The 23,686-nt window shown below is 38.9% G+C and overlaps 3 protein-coding genes across 6 annotated transcripts; 1 reads left to right on the top strand and 2 right to left on the bottom strand.

Annotated features, from left to right (window-relative positions):
• The first annotated feature begins 1,059 nt into the window (after positions 1 to 1,059).
• On the top strand, positions 1,060 to 4,417 carry taf12 (TAF12 RNA polymerase II, TATA box binding protein (TBP)-associated factor). 2 transcript variants are annotated; one of them, XM_023262456.3, is made up of 6 exons: positions 1,060 to 1,218; positions 1,914 to 2,120; positions 2,353 to 2,430; positions 2,679 to 2,793; positions 3,819 to 3,907; positions 4,099 to 4,417. In XM_023262456.3, exons 2-6 carry the CDS (start codon positions 2,043 to 2,045, stop codon positions 4,132 to 4,134), a joined length of 396 nt encoding a protein of 131 aa, XP_023118224.1. In that variant the 5' UTR covers positions 1,060 to 1,218; positions 1,914 to 2,042; the 3' UTR covers positions 4,135 to 4,417. The 2 variants fall into 2 exon arrangements, with proteins under 2 accessions (XP_023118224.1, XP_023118225.1); XM_023262457.3 differs by having other exon boundaries at positions 1,070 to 1,218; positions 1,891 to 2,120.
• Positions 4,418 to 4,961: 544 nt separating this feature from the next.
• On the bottom strand, positions 4,962 to 10,616 carry rab42b (RAB42, member RAS oncogene family). 3 transcript variants are annotated; one of them, XM_023262445.3, is made up of 3 exons: positions 10,160 to 10,616; positions 9,636 to 9,897; positions 4,962 to 8,653 (listed from the first exon to the last, which is right to left on the bottom strand). In XM_023262445.3, the coding sequence occupies exons 2-3, from the start codon at positions 9,863 to 9,865 to the stop codon at positions 8,206 to 8,208; spliced, it is 678 nt and encodes a 225-aa protein (XP_023118213.1). In that variant the 5' UTR covers positions 9,866 to 9,897; positions 10,160 to 10,616; the 3' UTR covers positions 4,962 to 8,205. The 3 variants fall into 3 exon arrangements, with proteins under 3 accessions (XP_023118213.1, XP_035800434.1, XP_023118212.1); XM_035944541.2 differs by having other exon boundaries at positions 9,636 to 9,908; positions 10,048 to 10,613; XM_023262444.3 differs by having other exon boundaries at positions 10,048 to 10,609.
• A 539-nt stretch (positions 10,617 to 11,155) lies between these two features.
• On the bottom strand, positions 11,156 to 22,983 carry LOC111563374 (CTP synthase 1-like). Its single transcript, XM_023262423.3, has 18 exons — positions 22,822 to 22,983; positions 21,321 to 21,501; positions 20,485 to 20,655; positions 20,076 to 20,176; positions 19,253 to 19,369; positions 18,867 to 18,950; positions 18,537 to 18,617; positions 17,880 to 18,031; positions 17,440 to 17,572; positions 17,130 to 17,218; positions 16,506 to 16,600; positions 15,234 to 15,296; positions 15,051 to 15,094; positions 14,877 to 14,973; positions 14,736 to 14,791; positions 13,283 to 13,379; positions 12,929 to 13,073; positions 11,156 to 12,604 (listed from the first exon to the last, which is right to left on the bottom strand). The coding sequence occupies exons 2-18, from the start codon at positions 21,484 to 21,486 to the stop codon at positions 12,529 to 12,531; spliced, it is 1,767 nt and encodes a 588-aa protein (XP_023118191.2). The 5' UTR covers positions 21,487 to 21,501; positions 22,822 to 22,983; the 3' UTR covers positions 11,156 to 12,528.
• Positions 22,984 to 23,686: the final 703 nt, after the last annotated feature.

Raw genomic sequence — 23,686 nt, 5'->3', positions numbered from 1 at the left:
TTTTTTTTCTCTCTCTCGCTTCCTTTTTTCTGAAGAAATTCAACGGAATCTGAAAGCTGTCGTGACATGTTGCCGTAGAACTTTGCACTTCCCCGGCGTGATATTTAATGCCAAACAAGCAAACATTTTAGGCTTCATTTGCTTTGACCTTTCAGTGTTTTGTTGTTAACCAGAGCCGAACAGGAGCAAGGATCGAAAGTGATGCTTTCTCTGTCGGGGTTAGAGACACGCTGACTTACAACGCTTGGATCATCTCCGAGCTTCTTTTCCCCCCTATTAAAATTAGATAAATATGTGTGTATAAGACTTAATATATTAGTAAACTTCACTCTTTGTCAGAAGTTCAGTCCCATCTCAGCTATCTTATATATATTTCAAGAATTATTCAGGCTTTATTTGGAGGAGCAGAGAGCATGAACATTAAAAAAAATCAATCTACAAGCGCCCGGAGAGGTGAAAATGTATCTGCACCTTTTTTTTTTTTTTTAAATGGCATTTCATTCCAAATTATGCTGTCAAAAATTAACGTCTTCAAATTTTACGCATCACTGGCTGATGTTAACATAAACTGGACTATATCATTACCACCCCAAACCATAAAATTTGCACTGACATTCTTGCACTGCACATCTTTGCACTTTTAAACTTTATTTTTATTTTTATTTTTTCTGTTAAGCCACTTTATCCTCATCTCTCATCCTTGTATATATTGTAAATATTATTACTATTGTTCTATTATTATTTTATTCTTATCACTACGTCTACTGTTACATAAGCTGCTGTAACAATGTAAATTTCCCCTGGAGTGGGGAGAAATAAAGAACTTTATCTTATCTTATCTTTAAGTCATTATCTCAAATTGCACCTATATAGACCACAATGTTTTGTGAAATTGTTTGTTAACCGTATTATTTTTATTAATTATTTATTTATTTTTACTGGTCTATATTCATTGCGACTCTTAAATTTTTGTGAAGTCGATTAAAGCGCATCAATTTAATGTTGATGTAGTTCGACGGAGCATTCAGCAGGTGGCAAAGTGGAGGGCTCCATGGTGCCACCGGAAATAGACGTAAACAAAGCGGAAGTACTGAAATATAACCTCGCTAATTTTTTTTAGCTGTGCGGAGGCGAATTGAAGGAGCTCTTCTTTACCAAACTCACTATTTGTCGTCAATGCGACGCCGAATCATGGACAGATAGTGTTTGTTTAACTGGGTAAGTGGCAATTTAACGAACAGATGTAGAATACAACGTGCATAAAGCTGCGCCGCTTGGATAGCTGCTAATGTTAGCCTGTGTGGCTAACGGCAGTGCTATTGTTTTTAGCACATAACGTTTTTGTTGGAATCGGTTGTCTACTTATTTGCTGTATTTGGCGAAGCTGCAAAACCGCCCAATAGTTACCTGTCTGATCTCACTGTTCTATTAGTGTGGTGTTATTTCGCTAACTTGGTTAATATTTAGAGTACATCCACAGCGTTATTTGATGGCTAATTTCCTGTATATGCCTTACACAGCACGTTTGTGATATCGTAAAAGTAGCTTAAGCAGTTCTCAGTTCTGAAAAAAAGATCTCTACAAATGCTTTACAAAGATTACACACCAAGACTGCACTTAAATTAAATCGCGACTGTATTGTTATTAATTTAGAAAAGGTAATAGGATAAAAGTAACTATTAATAAGTGAATAAGAAAGCAACACAAACACATTCAGTTGATAAGAAATAAGGGGAAATGGGAAGTAAAACACTGAAGAATCGCTTTATCTGCTATAATTCGGCTATCTTGTACTGACAGTTTGATCAGCCTATTGTCTCACTGATGCTAACGTCTTATTACTTACTTAATACTGTGTGTAATATTTAAATATCTGATGTTTTAACCCAGATCTGTGGTTGTGGTCCCTGTAGAAAGATAATTCATCACATCTGTGCCCAACTTGGACTGCCACTCAGGACCACTACAGGCACAGACGGGACACTACGGTTTTGCCCCTTGTGAGACTCCAGAGTTCCTCCACTTTTCCAGTGGCCACCAACATGGCTAACAGCACGACAACAGTAGTAAAGGGTCTTCCTCCGGGCCCTGCAGGCAGAAGTAGTCCAGAAGGGTCTCAGGTTAGTTCATCTTTATTCACACGACATTCAAAGATGCTGCTGTTGGGCTGACTTGCTGCACCAACCTCTGTATAGTGTCCCACAGACTTGATATCTGGAAAATGCAAAGCTTGTAAACTCAAAAATTTTTTACAATTTGGACTATAAATAGGCTGTTATAAAGTATGTGCGGCATATGCACCCTGGTGAGCTTGTCTAACCAAATGGGTGGATACGTTTGCTTCCTTTCCAGGTGCTCAGTAAGAAGAAGCTGCAGGACCTGGTGAGAGAGATTGATCCAAATGAACAGCTGGATGAGGATGTTGAGGAGGTCAGTCAGTGGTTTTAACTGAATTTTCAAGTTAAAACTGTACATATTTTTTATGTTAGTGTAGGATATACTTAAGCATTGGTTTAATTTTTGCAGTAAAATCAGTAGAGTAATTTTATTATAAGTATTAGAGTATTTGTTGTAAATTTAGTTCTGTTGAAACCCAGACTGCATGTTAAATTGTGTGGAATATTTCTTCATTTTACTGAACATAATTGATGGTTTTCAAAATGCCCGTGTCTTCTCAGATGCTGCTACAAATTGCAGATGACTTCATAGAAAGCGTAGTGACAGCTGCCTGCCAACTTGCACGCCACCGCAAGTCCAATACCTTGGAGGTGAAGGATGTCCAGTTACATCTAGGTAAGTTGCTGGTTGTGTTTTGCAGACCTTAATTTTTTTTACACATGTGGACTGAGCTTGTCACCTGAGGTCACACAAAGATGCATGTGCATTATGATGATCACCCTGCAATTATTTGGTGACAGCTGCTAACACCTGTGGTATCAGTACTTATAGAAAAATATTCAGATAAGATAAAGATAAGATAAAGTTCTTTATTTCTCCCCACGCTAGGGGAAATTTACATTGTTACAGCAGCTTATGTAACAGTAGACGTAGTGATAAGAATAAAATAATAATAATAGAACATCTTAAGACAATTTGGTGTTTGAATTATGTATTTCTTAATATTAACTGTTCTCTTCCTTTAAGCCATAACTGAATATGTATTTTCAACTGTTGTTATTACTTTGAAGCTAAAATTTGATTTATCAAATTTTCTGTGCATTTTAAAGATGATAACTGAAAGGAGCAGATGCATTCCCTGTGAACTTTAAAAAATATCTAGCAGTTGACATCTTGAAGAGATGCTTTCAAGGTTTCACATGATGTACAGTTAATACAAATCCAAATATTTTCTCTCCTTAAATCTTTGAAAGCAATTTTAGCTTCCTTTTTTTTTTTTATCTTGAATGAAAGCAAACTGGGACAGTCTGAAAATGCACAAGCATCTTGAGAAACGTGTAGGCAGTTTTAGATGAATATGGTAGCCAATCTACTGGCAGTTAAATTGCTGTCTCTACTGCTGTGCTGTCTTCGGTTGAAGCAAACACAGAATGTCACTGTGTATGGAGAGTCAAGACTGTCACATATGTTGAAATTATACACTTGACAGTTTTGAAAAGATATTTAACAATTTTTGGAAATGACATGGCAATTAGATCGTGGGAGTGTGACACTTTTCTGACTTGTGTGCAAAGAAATGATAGCCTTGGTGGCAAATGTGACGGTGGTATTTATACAGAGTTTGATGCCACTAAATAAATGTTGAAAATTCTGAAGAGTGATGGCCTGTGTCCATTTGCATTATCCATTGCTTTTCTTAGAGCGCCAGTGGAACATGTGGATTCCTGGTTATGGCTCAGACGAGATCCGGCCATTCAAGAAGGCCTGCACCACAGAGGCTCACAAACAGGTAAACACTAAAAGGCTTTGTTTGTGTCGAACATATCAGAGCATTTTTGTTAATGGTCTGTATAGAGTAAGCACAAGTGGAGACATTTGTCCAACTGCTGCCTAATTATCTCTTATGTCAATAATGCTGCTTTTGGTTTTTAGTAGTGACCATATACTGTTCCTAATTGTTTGCATTTATTTTCATTTCAGAGAATGGCACTGATCCGTAAGACAACCAAAAAGTAGCAAGATTAACTAATACCCACTCTGTGTAAATTTTTTTTTTTTTCCTTGTCAACTGGGGTTTTTTTTGTTTGTTTTTTCGACTATTGAAGAAGAAAGAGATGTTTTCAGTTTTTCTTTATGACATTAGATAGTGTTTTATTGTCATGTCTCCCTAACTTTTGAGTGTTTTGCCAGAATCACTGCATAATAATGGTATTTGTATGTCTGATTCTGTTTTGTTGCCATTAAAGTAAGCCCGGCAGAACTCCATTGCATTTTTGTCAATAAACATTTACCGGAATAATTCTTTTGGATTGTGACCATTATTGTGTTTAGTATGCGTTTCAGTATTCTTAAGCATAAGGATGTGAATCTTAATGACCAATCTATCGCCTGAAAAAGGATCTTTAATCTTGTCTTCCCAAAAAGAGATAATCATCTCATTTTGAGTATGTACGAGATTACGACTCCCGTTTACCTATTTGTACAATGATTTTGATAATTTTTTTTTAGTAGAGGTTTATAATAAAGTACCACTGCAAATGGGGGACACATTGTCATTTCTTTGCCTTTGTTTTTAGATGTGCTATTGTTAATTGCTACTATTACAATGAGAGTTTATTACATTAGGTAAGGGTAAAACATTTGAATTTAATAATTCCATTTCACTCCATAGTTGCAAAGAACCAAGTGTGCAGACTGAAATACAAAAACAGCCCTTAACAACCCGTCATGTATCAGCACAAATTGTCTACATTTTGGCAGCAGAAACACAGGAGACTGTTCATCAGCCAGATGAACCATAATTGCTATGGAAACCTCTCAAAACATTTCAAAAGAACAATATCCAAAGGCACATGAGAATTTATTTAATAAATTTCAACAACAGCATCTGGAAACAATCACTCTGTCCTAAGATGCCTGGTAATTAGCGGTGGTGCAGTTGAGCTGCGTCTATGCACCTCAAGTGCAAAAAAATGAAGGTTACCTAAAGGCCTATGGTAATGTTTTTAATCTCAATCCAGGCACCAAGTACATTAACTGCTCCCCCTTACAGGCAGAGTAAGCCACACACAAAAGAATCACATTTATGTACTGAAATGGATTTTGAAGAAAAAGCAGAATGTCCTTGGAGTGCACTGGCTCCCATCCTCTGTTGCTTGCAAACCCCTGTTCTAAGTTATGATCTTGGTGTGGACATGAGCTGTGAGTAACTCTCTCCTAAAGGGATAAAAATGTCAAGCATTTCTCAAGAAAAAGGGCAAAAAAAAAAAATCTCTTCCACGAACGGGTTGAAGTGCAAAAATCAATAGCAGAACAGATGTGGTATTATCCTCTGCATTTAGACTGAATGAGGCTGTGTTACAGTCATTTTTTCGGCACCTATTAGACCAGGGGTCACCAACCTTTTTGAACCTGAGAGCAACTTCAAGGGTACTGAGTAGCACAAAGGGCACCTTGTTTGATACAAACTTCTTCAAAAGCAAACTTGCACCATCATCTTTAAACAATAATAACAATAATGAAAATAATATGTAAAAAGACTGTCTGATCACATTTATGTTAATTATTCCTTACAATAATTATTAACAACCATTTCCACAACAATGACGGTAGGAAACACACACACACACACACACACACACACACACACACACACACACACACACACACACACACACACACACACACACACACATATATATATATGGAAATCTGTTCCAATATTTAAAAGTCAGAGGTATCCCAACTCTGAAACTTTGGTAAATATCTTTCATGGCAGTTTTGTATGAATCAGCATATTTGCAGCATTTTGTTCAAAATCACACCAGTTACATTTCTGTGCAAATTATCACTTCTAACATTTTTAGGAAATCATTAACTGTCATCAAATCATGCTTCATTTGTGCAAACCTCTACCGTTGTAACATTTTTGAACAATTCATGAACTCTGCCCCATGTTTGTACAAATTATCAGTTATGTAAGAAAAAATCAACTCTTTCACATTTTGAAATGAATCCTATCACATTAGTACTAATCACCAGCATTTTTCACCAGCATTGCAATATTTTTAACAGATCATAACAACAAATCATTACATGATTTCAACTAATTATTTTTTACGTTTTTATGTAATGGCACGGTGTTTTCAATGACAGCATGTTACCTCTTTCTCTGTCTGTAAATGTGTGTTAGTGGGAAGCCTGGCATTGCAGAGCTTATCATGTCTTACCTTTACCTTGCAGCTCACAGTTCAGATGGTTCAGTTTCCCGGTGATGTCTGTTAAAAATACAAGGGCAAGAATCCACTCAGTGTCCTCAAGCTGCAAGGTGTCTCCCTTTGGACTGCATCAACTTTTTGATTTCGGCCAACAGTGACAAAAAAAAAAAAAACGCTGCAAAACTGGTCCCCTGCTGATCCATGGGGTTTCTGTGTGTAGTAACAGGTCACCATATTCAGCTGACAGCTCCTCCAGCAGCACCTTCAATGTCCTGGTTGTTTGGCTTTGGAGCCATTTATGATCTTCACGACACGAGTCATCACATGATCAAATCCGGCCACTTTTGTACATACATATGTCCTGCTGGTGAATGATGCAGTGGTAATGTAGGAATGTTGGGAAGTCTGGATCACCTCTGCATCGTACAATGAAGCCTGCATGGCGACCCGTCATGGAGGAGTCCCGTCAGTCGCCACTGAAACAAGCTTTTCTAACCGTACATTTTTCTCCACGAAGAAACTTTTCACCGCTTAGTAGATGTCAAAGCTGCCTTTAAGTCCCGGGTTTTCCTGTCCGTAGTGCGCATACAGTCTATGTGCTACCAGGTGGCTAGTTAGCATGGCTAGTTAGCATGAAAGCTTTGTAGCGGGTAAAGTAGCGTCTCTCCACATTGTGCCGCTTTGCCGACGCAATAGTCGCCCCGCAAATAGGACACATACATTTTTCTTTCACTGTCGTGAAAAACAACTCTTCCTCCCAGTCATGGTAAAAATAGTGTTTTCTCTTTCACTTCTCTGCCATGTTTTGGGGGTAAAAACCACATCTAGCTTCCCAAAGTGTCTGCGCCTGGACGCTTCAGCAGAATGACGTGGTGGTTTGACATGCGCAGTGAACTTTGACTCGGACAAGGTCAAAGTTCATTTACACCGAAGACATTTTATTTCAAAAAAAAATTATAATAAATATTGTAATTTAAAATCTGCATTAATGTAAGTATTTTTGATTTAAAAAGAACAGCAACTATAATTTTTGATAAGGAATTTCATGGTGACTAGTGTTATTTTTAGGATGTGCTGGGGGCAACTCACTGGTGTCTGCGGGCAACCAGGTGCCCGTGGGCACCGTGTTGGCTACCCCTGTATTAGACTGATGAAGGAAACACCACAAACTACCAGATGTCACATTACAATGCCTGCTCCTGTTGACCTGAGACTAGTAATGACCTGATCAGTCCATTAATCTGATATGCAGTAGTCCTCGCATCTCACAAAAACCAAGAACGAATCCATATGCCTCCAAAATAAAAAAATCTATAGATTTTGCTATTAAACAGCCTCAGTGGCAGCTTTATGAGGCTATACTCTGTAAGGCACACTTTGTGGTTAAAGCTAATGCTTTAAGTGTCAATTAGTTTTGCAGGAATCTGGTCTTTAAATAAGAAACAGGCTAACTGAAATTTTGACCCGATGATGGAATTAAATTAGGTTCAGGAAAGCCATTACACTTTATATTGGACATCTTAAGCACGTAAACAACAATCAGTTAAATAGTACTCAAGACGTTTCCCCCTAAAATAAAAGTGTTAGCCTGCTGGTGTAGAGGAAAAATAAGCAAGTGCTAACAATATCAGCATGTAAAAATATCTACAACCTTTCTGTTTAGTCAAAGTATTGGACAAAATCACAAAATTATCAGCCTCAGACATTGTTAAAGTTGCAAAAATTGGTGCAAAATTGCATTTCAAATCAGCATGTTTCATGATGGTCACACTTTTACAGTAAAATGCCACCACAAATTCAACTTCCCAGCGGCCAGTTTTGACTCCACAGTAACTTGAGTGCACATGGGTGACCATTGCCAATCCACAGTTTAATTACAGCACTTCTTGTTCTTGGGGGCTGTGCTGGGCTGTGACATGCTGGCTCTCTTTAACTGCAGTGCCTGTGGGGCAGCGCACTTGACTCCATCCCAGCCCTCTTGCAGCTCTACCTCTCCACTCAACAGGCCCTGGTAGATCCGTCGAGTGAGGAGCTCAAAGGACTCCCTCACATTTTGGCCTGACTTCGCAGACGCCTCCACATAGGGCATCCCTAGCTGTCCAGCCAGTTTCTCAGCCTCCTCTCGGCTGACCACCCTCTCCTTGTGAGCATCTCGGTCACTCTTTTGACCTACCAGGATGAACAGAACCTTATGTGGCTGCACTCGTTCGCACACCTCAGCGTGCCACTCCTTAATATGGTCAAAGGAGGCTCGGTTGGTCATGTCAAACACCAGCAGGCCTCCAACCGAGTTGCGGTAATAAGAGCGGGTTACTGACCTGAGGAAAGAGGTGAGGCAAAAGGGGAAAGAAAACAAGAGACAAAGGATTTTAACATTTCTGACACGTGAAAACATCCCAAAACCCTTACAGAGGAGTACAGAGTTCAGACTTTTCCAGCAGCTTCTTTCCTGTTCCAGTCAGTAATAATAGCGGCTGTGTGTGAGTTGAGCCCTTTCAGATAAGCAGATTGAAAAAGAATTTGTAAGAAACTGATATCCACTGTTTTCTCACCCTAATCATGAAATTGTCAACAGGCATATAGTTTCCTCTTGAGTCATCAAACGTGTAAACCAAGGGAAAGGCTTAGTTAAGGCTTCCAACAGTCGGCAGTTGGTGAAAACTTACTTCTTCATTTGAACAGTTCTTACTGAAAGCAAACCTAATTCAGCTGAGCTTTAAGCTGACTTGTGGGATTAGAAGGCTACAAATATCACACAGAGTGGAGGTAAATACAGGCACAACTTGAAATTTGCGACAGTTTATTAAAGTGGAGAGCTGAAATAATGTATTTAGATCAGGAATGAAGCATATTCCTCCTACTTCTTTCATTAAAGGCGCTGAGCATTGAAAATAATGACTTTTAGGAGATCTATTTCCCTTTAAGCTTTACACAAACACTGCATTTCAATGCAGGGTGACAAGGTGGATACACAGTCACATCTGAATGCAAATACTGATGAACAGCTCTGATGTGGGCAGAATAACCAGAGGTGGCTTATTTGGACAGTATATTTGCATGCACACTAGTAGACTTTCTAATAAATTATCTTTCAAATGGATTTTCATGTTTCATACAAAGAGGCACTGAGCTGTAGTACATGGCCTGCTGTGTAAAGAAGTCTTGTGCAGGTTTGATAGATTAAGACATCTACAAAGGATCAAAGGATTTAAAATGTGCTCTGTAAGAAGTGTTAAGCCATGACTGATACGTATTTATGTGGATGGCAGACAGCTTGTCAGCAGATAAGTTCATCCTCACCTGAACCTTTCCTGCCCTGCCGTGTCCCAGAACTGCAGCTTGACACGGACCCCTGGTTCCACCTCCAGGAAGTGGACGTAGAAGTCTACACCTACTGTCTGGTTGATGGATTCCAGGAACAAGTCCTCAGTGTAGCGCTTGAGCATCGACGACTTGCCCACGGTGGAGTCTCCCAACATGATGATCCTGAACTGATACTGCCACAAAGTCAGGTCCATTGTTGCTGACATCGAGAAAATACCGGTCAAGGCGGGGAAGGGAGCTTGTAGGGATATAAACGTACAAAAAAAAATCTAGGTAAATAAAATATTGATGGAATAAGACATGTTAAACATGAGATTAGAAAAGGTTGAAGAGGAATATAATAAACAGCCAGGGTGGGTAGAAATTGGACAGAACAAAAAGATGAAACCTGCACGAGTGAAGCAGTCCTACACCAGCTTCCCACCCGTTGGTTCTCTACTTCTGATGTTCTAAATGTTGAGAAACAAGTAGCCACTCCTTAATAATCACTCTGTACTCACAGCCAACTCAAACACCTATGTGTTTGATGACTGCAGCACAAGTCTCTCAGTCTCACATGGCAGCTCATCAAATCCTCTGCAAAATTAGGTGTGTAGAAAAATCTGCCTGACTAAATCGATGCCAGGAATCGCTGTAGTTCTCGTCTGAGCTGCTGATCCTAACTGCTACTGTAAGCATGTTCATGAGTGTGGCTGTGTAGGGGTGTGGACTTCTAAAGTTTGCCTGTTGATACTTGACAAAAGGAGGGGCGAGAGCACAAGGACAAAGGGAGGGCCGGTTGTTGGAGAGAAAGGAGGGAGGTTCATAAGGAAGTAGTGGTTGTATTTAATGTCAGATCGAGGGAAACTGGGAAGTTTCCTGCTGTCACTAACTCACATGTCGTCTTAAAAAAAATTAAAACAAGGGTGAGTGTTGGCACTACACAATTTGCAGCAGTTTTTATCACTTTATGGTCTTGTCTGTAAAGTGAACTTGGCCACCTAAAAAGGGAAGTTGATAACAATGGCGCTTTAAATCCCCTGGGAAAGTCTCAGGATATGCAATTAATTTTTGTACAACAGCTTAACACTTCATTTATGACTACAATATATTCATGCATTTATGTTAAGGAATTTCACAATGCCTATTTTAATACCAAGAACAGATACCAGTTATTAAAGGTAAAATCTGTGGTCAAATTGGGATAGCCTTCCAAAATTGTAACTCATCAAAAGGAAACTATCAAATTTAAAACCCACAATTTGATCCTGCTATTCTTTCAAAACTGATTTTGGTATAATAGCCATTATCAGGCATCATCTGGATTTGTTTTCTGATGCAGTTAAAATTGTATGTACAGAATGTTAACCTTGTCGGCATGGAATCTTACAGATCACCTGCTTTATCAGCATGTTCATTCAGTGCTGCATCCTAATATTGTGAGTCGTGTGTACTTCTACAGCTACTAGAGGGAACTTGTGCTTCACAGTTCAACACAAATAATGACTGGCTTGTAATAAGAAATAATTTTTTAATTCAGAATAAACCCACACATTGCATCACACATGCATTCCAATTTCATAAATAGAAAAATATGGTATGATCATACATTTGAGTCAACAAAACATAAATAAAAGCAACACATAACCAAGCCTGAAGATGTACCTTGAAAGTTTGAGATTTATGAGCTACGGTTGGCTGCTACTGATGTTTTGAGATCAAACTGAGGTCTTATTTTCAGTTTTATTATTTCAGTTTTCAAATGCCAAACCTTCTTCTCCTGTTTCCTACAGTTGACTCAAAGGTCACCTAATGTTTGCTGGACTGTCAGATGACTCTGCATCAGCATATTTCACTTTAGGAAGCTCTGGGTCAGAAATGGAAGCAAGGGGAAACAGAATTCAAAACCATATTTGTTGATAAAAGGCAAAAGGCTCAAACCTTGAAGTTATGCAACATGAACTGTTGAGTTCTGGTTTATGGAATAAAAGCTTACAACACTGCAAAGTGCGTAAGTCTGCATATATCAGTTTCAGCACAGGAAATAAAACCCAGTAATTACAAGCCTTAAACATGCATATTATTATAACAGAATATTTCATATACACGCTACAGCCACAACCTTTGTGGTCCAAGTTAACGTTAACCCTGTAGAATTTTGACAGCAATACCGAGCAAGAATATTTAAAACCAAAATTTGCATTCAAAGTAGAGACATACATAAAACAAAACTGTCACCAAAAACAAGGATTTTAAAGAGGTAAAAGTATCAACAGTGTGTCTAACTGCCATGATACAGCGGCAAAACATGGAGTATGCAAACTGCAAACAGCATGACAGTATGTGTCTTATCAGTGTTTTCTTACATTGGATTGGACTGATTTGGAGGATGGCTGCCACAAGAATCTGCCAGACTGATTCTGACTTCATACTGCTGCCACGAGTCCTGCCAAGTCACCTGTTAATTCTGAGTAGTCAAAAGTTCCTATGCCTAACAACAAACTACACCTTCCATCTTCTCACAATTTTTCACAGGCATCTTGCCAATACTGATACAGCATACTTTCTGATAGGTTGATGTCGTACCGTTTGTGATTTACCCAATTCTATGTTTTAAATTCAACAAGTGTTCTGTATAGCTATTCCACAACATCCACATGCTTCCTTAAAGTTCACCCATAAAAACGTTATTCCAATTTTTACCTTTCTTGACACAAAGGTTGAAGGCATTATATGTTTAGTGTACAAATGATTCAGCATACTGTGTCAAACGGAGTAAAAACAGCTTGATATAAATTTTGATATTGCAGCATCTGCTAAGTGTGACCAATTTTTTTTGCCAGGACCTTGCATTTATCTGCAAGAGTGACACAAATAACAGCAACTACACCTACAAAGAGGGAAACCTCAGTTCAGTGATGTCCACATCAGGTGAGCTGCTACCACTGCGGTCGCTGTAAGTGTCCCTGGAATGGAAAAAAGCATAAAATGAGAATTATAGCAGTAATATCATAAAAGGTTTGTTTAACTGAGACTTTGGCGTAATGGTGACATTACAGAGTAACGGCAAACTGTAATTATTATTAATGCATTTTTGATGTAACTATAATGAATAATTAACTGCAACAAAAAATGATCAAGGTGTTGCTATAGTTGCCCTGTTTAATGTTCCATACAAAGGAATACTGAAACAACATTTAATTGGTTGCTATGTTGAAAAGTAAATTGTAACAAAGTAATGTCTGTGGACTGGAACACCATTTTTTGATGATTATTTAGCCCAGGTTTACCGAGGAGAAAGACGGCAGCCCTTAGCCAGGTAGCTCTGGAGTTTTCCTGCTGCAGCCAGCAGGAGACCAAAATATGGAGGAGAAGGTTTGATGGGTCTAGAGGTGAACTCTGGATGGTACTGCACTCCAACAAAGTAACAATGGTCTAAAACAAATGAAAGTGGATTAGTACAAACATTTTGACCTCCACTGTATTAGATATAATTTACCATGAAATGCATGTGGGTAAAACATGTGTGGATATATCATAACAAGGGCAATGTGAGGTTAAGCTGTCTCTAAAGGATGTTTAAGAGTTTAAGCACACACATACATAAATACATACCAGTAAGTGGATGCTTGTTTTCAACTTACCGTCCAATTCAATGACCTCCATTCTCTCTCCTTCCACATCCTGGCCAACAAACTGAAGTCCCTTCTTTTGAAAGTGGTGCTTTAGCTCTGGATTCACCTAAAATGAGATGAAATTATTCAGGACAGCCTTATGAAGAAATACAATTATCTTGCAATACTCAAGACAATATTTGGACCCCCAAAGCACTTATCCAGAGTTGTGTCATGGGGGCATGAGGGTAATCAGGGCCTTCCAGACATTCTTCTCCCAGCAAAGCTTTCGAGTTCTTCCTGTGGGATCTCAAGGTATTCTCAGACCAGATGAGACAAGTGATTCCTCCAGCGAGTTCTGGGTCTACCCCAGGCTCTCCGCCCACTTGGATATGCCCTGAAAACTTCAGAAGGAAGCTGCCCAGGAGGCACACTGATGAGATGTCGGAACCTCCTAAGCTGGCTTCTTTCGATGTGAACGAGCAGCTGTTATACTCCAAGCTCTCTGCAGATGATCGAGTCTCTGACCCTATCCCAAAGGCTGAGCCCATCCACCCTACAGAGAAAGCTTTTTCTATCTGTAATCTCATTCTTTAGTTCAATACCCTGGTTCATGACGATGGGTGAGGGCCGGAACATAGATTGACTGGTAAATCAAGAGCTTTGCCTTCCGGCTCAGCTCCCTCTTCACCACAACAGATTTGTACAATGTCCACATTACTGCTGATGCTGCAACAGTCGGCCCATGTCACAGTTCTTTGTTTGGGGAAGTAACTCTCCCCCATCCCTGAGGGAGCAATCCGTTGCTTTCCAGCACAAAACAATGCCCTTAGACTTAGAAGTTCTCTCATCCCAGACGCCTCACACTTGACTGAAAACTGCACACTGACGGTCACATATGATGAAGCCAACAGCAACATGCCATCGGCATAACGCAACAACATGATTCTAAGCTTCCTGAACCAGATACCCCATCACCACGGCTGCACCTTGAGATCCTGTTCATGAATATCGTAAAAGCGTTTGGATAAAAAGGGGGTAACCCTAGCAGAGTCCAACACCCACCAGAAATGTATGTGACTTTGTGCCAAGAACACAGACAAACTACAGAACAGTGAAAGCCTCAAGCCACTGCAACATGTACTAGCCAAATAAGATGCTGTAGACAATGTTTTATTTCCTTAATAAAAAAGGTCTGTTTTCTAAAAAAAATAAAACTATTTTTCCGGTTTTGTGCTCCCAAAGTTTCCTTTTCAAGTACATCCGCCTGGGAGGAAATCCTGGGGCAGACCCTGAACTCACTGAAGGGATTATATATCTCATCTGGCCTGGGAACACTCTGGGAAGAACTGGAAAGCATAGCAAGGGAAAGGGACATCTGGAATGACCTGCTGTACTCGCTGCCTCTGCAATCCAACCACGGATAAGCAGAAGAAATGGATGGATGTAGTCCCAAACTTTAAAACTTTGCTTTTCTCTCTACCTCAAATCTGTGTCTGTGCCTCTCTTCAACATATTCCACATCTCCATACAGTCTTCCTGCAAAAATTAAACATCAGTTATCACAAACATATCAGTGGGGAAGACGAATAAAAGCCGAAACAGTTCACAATTTGTTTCATACTCAATACACTGGTGCTGGATTTGAAAATGGTCTGCCTCTTCCCCAACCTCATAGTCCCACCCATCTGCCCTGGGTTGTGTTCTGGCATGTCAATCACCTGTCGAGATCAAATAGAATGTTAAACCACCAAGCTCATTTGATGTGATAGAAACATGGTGAAAAAAGCCAACCTACCACAGGGTGTTTTGATTCTGGATTAAATTCTGTGGAGTTGGCATCTGAAAAAGATAAGCAAGACTGATCTAAGCTCCTATCAACTTCCCAACAGGGCTAAGGTTCCTTCATCATTAAATTACAAACCACAGGGATCAAATATTGCTTGACAGTGTCCTGTAGCTGAACAGCATAATTACTCACCTTCCCATTTGAGAACGTTGCGGGCAAACTCACACACTGCCAGCTGCATGCCTAAACATACCCCTGCACAAAACAAGACCAACAGGATTTTTGCATAATGAGAGCTATTGTAAGGACTCATAAATAAAGAAAGGCTGAAGATCTCTATGGTAAAAACCATTTTCATGACTGAACGCTATTGCATTTGCATATAATTATACAGTGTCTATAAAAATCATTTGTCTCTCTCTGGACTTTATGTATCATTATTTTACAGCTCTGAATGTTCTGAGTGGATGCAATTAAGCATTTATGTCACAGGCAGAACAAATCTCGACAAATGGTTCTAATTTACGTAGAAAAATAAAACACTAACTGATTACAGGAATGTACTCAAGTCTATATTTTTTAGATTCAAGGGTGGCAGTAATTTTAATTTTGAGTCTATGGATCAAGAAGGTCTTTAACGACTGAACCTGACCTTAACATTTTTCTCAATTTGTCTTTGCGTAATTGCCCCAACTTTGTTAACATGCATACATATCTTCCCAGAACAGAAGGTTACAAGCATCGCCACACGTTCTTATTAGGTTTAAGTTGTACATGGCTGTAACAAAAAATAACATTAACATTCTGTGTAGCTTCTGCTTTGTATTTTAAGTTGATATTTTGCAGGGGGAAAAAAATAATTCTTTGTGCCCTTCACATGCCTGCCAGGGTTTGTTGTAAGCATCACTACAAAATTATGCCTCTTCTGAATACTCTGAGCTGCAGCTAAGTAATTATGCAGTCACTTATGTTTTGCTTTATACTGGTGTCTAAAATGTATTTTCTTTGAACTTCAGTTTTGGTCCAACTTGTGTCACAATTACCAACATCCACTGTAATTTAATCAGTTAAATAATGAAGCATGAAATCCTACAAGATGATATGACAGTATAAAGCATATAAAGTACTCTAAAATGAAGGAAACTGTCATGAAATGTCATTTGTAAAGCTTCTTCGGTTCTGACTGACTGTTCTGGACTTCCAGGCATTTAATCGATTAATGGCTTATTGCCTGTTCACACTTAGATACACGTGGCTCTACTAACTCACGTGATGATTGGATGGATCAGTGACATACACGTGACTGTGATGACTTTTAAGGTGCTGACAACTCCCAACCAGTGGACTCCTAGCTCAGTTGCCTTGTTTTAGCATGCATTTATACTATGATCTGTGGGACTGACAATCTTCAGTGACATAACAGAAGACAGAGAATATGAGATAACACCATATGAAATCTCTCACCCAGAAATGGCTTATTCTGTTTCCTTGCCCAACTAATAGCCAGCATCTTGCCTTCTGTTCCTCGTACACCAAAACCTCCTGGAACCAACACACCACTGTGGAAACGGAGGAAAGGATTGTCAAGCCTTAGTTTATTTCACATCCCTCTCTCTTTGGACAAAATGTTGGACTTGTACTGTCCATAATCCAGTAAGCTAGATCAACACAATACTCCAAGGTTGTTGAACTGAGTAAATACTAATTTTCACAACTTTGAATGCTATATGGTAAGAAATTATTGATGAAAATCTGATTAGGACACACTGGAAACATAAATCCAAGGCATCCAAAAACAATCATTAGTCATTTCTCTTTATCAAAACAAACCTGAAAAGTTCCAAAATTTCTTTACTCTTTGTGGACAATTTAAAGGACTTAGCTACTCAGCCCCTTTTTACTGCATGTTTGAACACATCTGCATGACTCACAAAATTAGCTCCATTTACAGTATTACACCAGACTGCCATCATGTGGCATGAAAGGTAACATTTTATTACTAGTGTAAATCTCAATAATGATAGCTGCTAATTTTCAATGTTATCCAATTCTACTGGCCCATGTTTTCTCCTAGTATTGTCAACTCACTGAGAACTGCAGAGTTTTTGCCAGGCCTCATGATATTTCACAGGTTCATCTTGCAGAGTGGTAGTCTCCAAGTCAGCAGAGTCTATGTACTGTAATAAGAACCAACAGCAAAATTTACAAAGACATCAGCCAGCATGGCTGTTCGTTTTAAGCTTCAGGCTTACTGCTGTATAAATACAGGCACAGGCAAGGCTTTATTGAAGTTCTACAGTTTTCTTTTGTAACACTCTCAACATGTGTAAAACACAAGTGTAAAACAGTGCTGCTAAATAATTATGCAAAAAACATAATAGGTGAAATGTTTCTGTACCTTGACCTCTAGTTTGTGATTAATGGCCAGAGCAGAGTGTTCTAGTGCCTTAATAACAGACGTGTAGGAGTCTGCTAACTTTGTGTATTTTCCCACCAGGGCGATAGAAACATGCTCCAGGAGACGGTCAGATCTGAAATGAGAGGGACATTATTCACTGTACTGACCTCGGTGCGTCATTTAATTATAACGTCTCAGCTACTCAAATAGTAATTCAGTGCTGTTATTTTACCCCCACATCTAGTTTCCTGTAATGATACGGGACCATTACTTCTTCAGGGTTCAACATTCTTTGATTTGTAACACAATTCACCGAGATGACTCACTGATTGAACTTAGTGTGCCATAACTGTAAAGTATATCATTTGCATCCATTTTCTCACAGCCTTTGAGCAAGACGAAATTAGAAACAAGTAAATGACTAAGACAAACTTCCTCACCTGTCAGCCATCTCCTTCCATTTTGTAAGCATCTTTCTGGGTCTCATCTCAACAGGCAGGTTTAGCCGCTTACAGAAGTAGTTCACAACACCTTGGTCCTCCAGAAGCAGGGGCACTTTATAAATTGAAGAGACATCATGGACACAGATCACCTGTAAAGAATTAGAAAATACTGTTACTATGTTACTTCATGCTGTTTACTTTTTAATGAATAGTGAACTGATCGATGTCAATATGTTTAGATTGTGATTTTAACTGGTAATGATAATTTTAAATCGATCCTATTTTCTTTTATATCATACTATCGTTGATGTCGCACAGCTTTCATGATGATTCCTAAACACCTGAGGGTAGAATCTCTGAGCTCAGGCTTTATGTTTAGTGGAAATTAAAACAACATGTTTGCATCCAGTACCACATATTGTCACACGTGAGCAAGGGATGACTTAATGGTAAAAAATGGCCGATCCCTATCTGATAATAGCGTACGCAAGTGATGATTAGACACAAGCTTGACACAATTATTATTACGTTAAAACAATATAAATAGGTCACCACAACTGCAGTCAGTGGTGACAACATAAACTACACTAATTCAGTCTGCTCTATACATAGTTTTAAGTGAGGCTGTTTACTGGGACGAAAACAAGACTTTACCTGTGTGGGCTCCACATGACAAAACATGGATATCTTCTCCTTGACAGATGTTTCCAGGGGCATTGCACAGCGACACATAATCTGGCAAAGAGATATGTATGTTAGTGTAATATCAATGAGCAAAATAATACCGGGGCACAGGTTTGGGGCTTGGTATTTAAAGACATACTTAGGCAGACTTCACTTGTTTGTCTACATCATGAAATCAATAGAGACTATAAGAATGACTGAGTTATCGACACATAAAACGAAAACAAGTAACCTGGCCTGTGTATACCTGGGATGCAGGAGGGAATGCCAAATTTTAGAAACAACTATAATCTGACTCACCAAATCTGGAGACAAGCCCAGCCCTCTGAGCTCTCGGACACTGTTCTGGGTCGGTTTGGTTTTTTGCTCTCCTGTTGTACTGGGCTTAAATTTAAAAAAAAAAAAAAAAAAACAGAAAAATACATTATATAAAATTGACTCAAATTGTCAGTGCAAATTAAGTTAGGTGCAATTTTTCCTGCACAATAACATTCTCCTACAATTAACAAAAAACAGAACACAACAAAACACTAAAAACATACACTATAATAATAATAATAATAATAATAATAATAATAATAATAATAATAATAATAATAATAATAATACTGTGGAATATTGTGATCGTATAGTTAATCAATTTTCCTCCAATACCTGTTGATGAATGCATGCTGTGTGTTGCATACCTGTGGTACCAAGCTGACATGGATGTTGCAGAAGTTCTCCCTCTTCACTTTGAACTGGAACTGTCTGAAGGCCTCTATAAAAGGCATGCTCTCGATGTCTCCTACTGTGCCTCCCAGCTGTTGGCACAAAACATCAGCTTAGACTACAGAGCTGCATGGATGAACAGACAGGTTAGTTCTCAGCATTTCACATATGCTGACCAACTTCTTGTCAGCAGCACTGAGCCCATAATTCTGTCAGAGCTGGTTTGAAGTATGGTGAGAACTGCTAAGGGCAGGATAATAATTTAACTTGGTTTATGAGAACTTCACTCTTTTCAGCTGCAAATTTATTAAAGATGAAATAATTCTGCAGTAAGTACTCTACTGTAAAACAAATACACACTAAGATTTACCACTTTTTTAAAAAATAAAAACAAAATCCTACTGTATGCCGTCTCTTCCATTCCTAGAAACAGTGCCAGTCCCAGAGAAGAGGATAGTTTTACAGACTCTCCTCAAGAAATCCATTTCAAATCAATTTTCAGTTTTTCTTGTTTGTTTCTCTGCTTGACTCATTCGCATTTGTGCAAGTTTAGTGATTTCTCATAACACTTACAGAATAGTGCCACAATCTTCTGCTGCTTCAGGTAACATGCTTGGTCTCACTTCTCCATTTCTCTAGAAAACTAAATCCTGATCAAAAATCACCTGTAGGTGACTCACGAGAGTGTAAATGTAGCACTCTGTGCTCGTCAAAAACAGTGTTTAGAATCCAGTCACACTGAACGCAAAATCAATGTTGGCTAACAGCATGAACTCACACTTGCAGACAGCAATTTACCTCTATGACACAAACTTGAGGCTCCACACCATCATCATCCACTGGAATCCTAGCCTGTTTCATTACCCACTCCTGTATGGCATCTGTGATGTGGGGTACCACTGAGAAAACATGTCAGTATGATCACAAAATTAAAGAAAGGATTTGCATTGTGCATTAGACAATTTGTTCTAAAACATACAAATCAAAATAGAAAATGTGCTGGTGTTTTGCATCTGCTGGCACATTATAATTTTAGAAAGTAGAGGAATACAGATTCAAACAGGCACTAAAAACAGTATGTTTCAGTGAAGGTACCAATGCATTTGCATTTTAAAATAAGTCATCAAAAAAAATCACACCCACATAAAGCAGTTTTTCCCATATCTGTTTCTGCATCCATCATCATCAAACTATAAGCACCTCTAACCTTGTACTGTCTTGCCCAGGTAGTCTCCTTTCCTTTCCTTGTTAATTACTGACTGGTAGATCTTTCCAGTGGTGAGGTTGTTGTCTTTGATAAGGCGAATGTCTAGGAAACGCTCATAGTTTCCCAAGTCAAGATCCACTTCTCCTCCATCATCGAGAACAAACACTTCACCTGGAAAGCAAAGACGTTACATCAATTTATTATACAGTTAGTGTATAGTGTATGCAGCACAACAGCAACAGTGGAAATTCAGTACTTTGATTGCCGACACTACAATTAACTGTCCTATGGAAACAACCTGAGCCTATGCCACTTGAACTTCAGCCATTACGTTTCCGCACTATATCTATAGTTTCTCTGCTAGAGCAATTTTTGCCAGTGTCACAAGAAACACACCAGTGCAAAAATGGTAATAATTGAGAATTTTTTTTAAAAAAAAGGATCCCCAGAGGACTTGTGTCCATGCCCCACTGGGTCACAAGAGTTTTAGCAAAATAAAGGGGGCCAACACAATATTAGGCAGGTGATCATAATCTTATGCCTGATCTGTGTATAATCAAACAGTGCAGACGTGTTTCTAAAATGGTCAAAAATAACAGGAATTGCAAAGACATCTGCCAAATAAAGAAACAGACTTGCTGCCTTTATTATATGCAGACTGACGGTACTTATTGTCAGGTGTACACACCCCACAAAGGCCCACTCTGACACAGGAAAATCACTGTACTTCTTGTCCAATATTAACCACAGGACTCAACCGCACAATCAAACACAACAGCAACTGATAGATGATGACAAACAATAATCAACAAAGCTGGATGCAGTGAATTACTCACCATGTTCATAAGGTGAGAAGGTGCCAGCGTCAATATTGATGTATGGATCGATTTTGATAGCAGTGACATGAAGGCCGCAGGACTTGAGGATTGTGCCAACACTGCTGGCAATGATGCCCTTACCAATCCCAGATATAACACCGCCCGTAACCAAGATGTACTTCATCGTGGCATGTGAAGACTAAACACACAAAAAAACAAGAATTCAGTAAATATTCTGCAAAACTACTTCTAATCTCCAGGGCATGTTACCAGTTCAGCCACATCAGACACAGAGGAGGTGCTGGTGTGGTCAAAAATCATGTTGTTCAGTCCCACAAACACAAAAATCAGTCTTATACTGCGAGAAAACTGACAGTACTTCTGGACTCAGACCTAAGGTTCAAAACACAGATCAAAACAGTTGTTCAGTCCTGCGTCAGTCATATAAGAACCATCTCCGGACTCAAATTATTTTCCTTTTACTCCGACTAGAAAAAGTAATCCATGCACTCATTCGCCCCTCTTTTCTAGTACAACCATAAATTACTGTTTTCCTTCTATCTAGCTCAGTATGCAGCAACTCGGCTTCTTACTGTTTCTAACAGACATCTCCTTTTTTTTTTTGCTTTCCTGGTCATTGTTCTCTCCGTTTTGTCTGACTGTCTTTCTGTTGTAATATTGTTAACCTGAGTATCCAGTTTCATGGTTTGTTTGTTTGTCAAAGTACTTTATATAGGCGCTATACAAACAAAGTCAGAATTTCTGTTCTGTGGATGTGCATTGCTACTCAAGTAGTCAACTAATATAATACTTTCATAACTAATACTTTTTGTCTGACATTATTTCTCTCTGGCTGAACCTTGCTAACTACTTTTACAAAAGCAACATTTAAATAAATTGCATTAGCACTACAAAACATTAAAATAGCATTTCTAAGGGTTAGGTGTATATATGTTCGTTTTAAGCTTCAGACGTCACGCTAATTATTTGTTTACATCGAAGAACTATTTAAAATGCATAAATACCCTAAACGGAGGGCATTTTACCTTATATAGACTCTCGGAGGTTAAACTGTGTTCAGCCCAAAGTCTGTATAACGAAGTAATATCATACGAAATGAAAAGGCGGGAAAATACAGCAGCATCATAAACGGGGAAATACGAAAGAAAAGGCTGTCGCGAGCATTTGGGATTGTTTTGACATTTTAATGCCAGGTAATTGCCATTAAAACAATGCTCGATAGTTTGTTTGTCGAAGCTGAAACATGAGCGGCTAGGAAGTTTGACCTAGCTAAACTTAGCTAACGTTGTCTTTCCCAGTACTGCTTTGCTCTAACTGTAATTTCACAAGATAACCTGACTCAAAGGTAATATGTGTGTGTGCCATGTACACCTGTGACCCACTGTCAGGTCAGCTAGCTTGTTGGCACCAATTCTGAGAGAACAACGACCGACTTGGCATCATTTGAACATTATCATTATCGACTGACAACACTAGGAAACTAAAAGTACAAACTCACCCAACAGCTAGGAAGAAATAGGCGCCTCAGAGAGCTTTGACAGGTGCCGTTTCTCTTGTGTTTCTCTTGTGATTTTCCTCTACTTACGAAGCATCCGACGCCACGTTGCTGCAGCAGTACAAACACGTGTTGTAACAGCTCCCTGAATCACTTCTCAACAGAACACCCTGCTTACTTCCGTTTAGGTCCATCAGTAAAATAAAACGCTCTCCTATTGGCTGCTTAGGCAGAGTTTAGTTTCCGCCCCCAAAGAGTCCACCAATGAAATGACAGGATTCTGGTTTAAGTTCCGGAAAAGTCTCCCTGACAGACTAAACTCTGGGAGAAATGAATTAGTTCATCTTACATGCATAAGACTGAATAAAGTACTGCATTTCAAGGACAGTGCAAACGCATCTAGTTATAATTGGAAATGAACAAAAAACCTAACCGTCAGGCGTACTGAATCATCCTTTATTAATCATGTTGTCTGATTGGGCATGATGTCTCTTTATATAACGAGATATAATCATGTTTACTGTCAGTCGTCATTACTTGTCATCCAGTGACAGGTCTAGACAGCATAATAATTAAGTGAAAATATCTAGATTATTTCAAATCATCTTACACTGTCACCTGCTTATTTCTTCCACGCAGTCTCACCACTAGATGGCATGTGTGTTCTATTTTTACATCACTCAACCTAAATCCAGGCTAAATTGAGCTTTTAAAATGCATAACATTATTCACAAATAATGATTCCACTGACTTCATGGTGGGAAATAAGCCATCGGGTGTTTTAACACAGAGATTAATACTGATGAGTCATATATTCTGATATGGTCACATGTGGCACCACAAAATAGAGCAATAGTGCTTCTTAAAA

The sequence above is a fragment of the Amphiprion ocellaris genome, chromosome 9, assembly GCF_022539595.1.
Source record: "Amphiprion ocellaris isolate individual 3 ecotype Okinawa chromosome 9, ASM2253959v1, whole genome shotgun sequence".
NCBI classification, from domain to species: domain Eukaryota; kingdom Metazoa; phylum Chordata; class Actinopteri; family Pomacentridae; genus Amphiprion; species Amphiprion ocellaris.
The sequence above is the reverse complement of the archived record's forward strand: the minus strand, read 5'-3'. Positions and strand labels throughout refer to the sequence as shown.

Excerpts from the sequence above, each read along its gene's own strand:
- taf12 (XM_023262456.3), top strand. The coding sequence starts at position 2,043 with ATGGCTAACAGCACGACAACAGTAGTAAAGGGTCTTCCTCCGGGCCCT. Across the intron at positions 2,794-3,818 it reads GGATGTCCAGTTACATCTAG|AGCGCCAGTGGAACATGTGG; the intron begins GTAAGTTGCTGG and ends TGCTTTTCTTAG. Across the intron at positions 3,908-4,098 it reads CCACAGAGGCTCACAAACAG|AGAATGGCACTGATCCGTAA; the intron begins GTAAACACTAAA and ends TTTTCATTTCAG.
- rab42b (XM_023262445.3), bottom strand. The coding sequence starts at position 9,865 with ATGTCAGCAACAATGGACCTGACTTTGTGGCAGTATCAGTTCAGGATC. Across the intron at positions 8,654-9,635 it reads GCAGGGCAGGAAAGGTTCAG|GTCAGTAACCCGCTCTTATT; the intron begins GTGAGGATGAAC and ends CTCTTTCCTCAG.
- LOC111563374 (XM_023262423.3), bottom strand. The coding sequence starts at position 21,486 with ATGAAGTACATCTTGGTTACGGGCGGTGTTATATCTGGGATTGGTAAG. Across the intron at positions 18,951-19,252 it reads ATGTCAGCTTGGTACCACAG|CCCAGTACAACAGGAGAGCA; the intron begins GTATGCAACACA and ends TTTAAATTTAAG. Across the intron at positions 15,095-15,233 it reads CAACGTTCTCAAATGGGAAG|ATGCCAACTCCACAGAATTT; the intron begins GTGAGTAATTAT and ends TATCTTTTTCAG.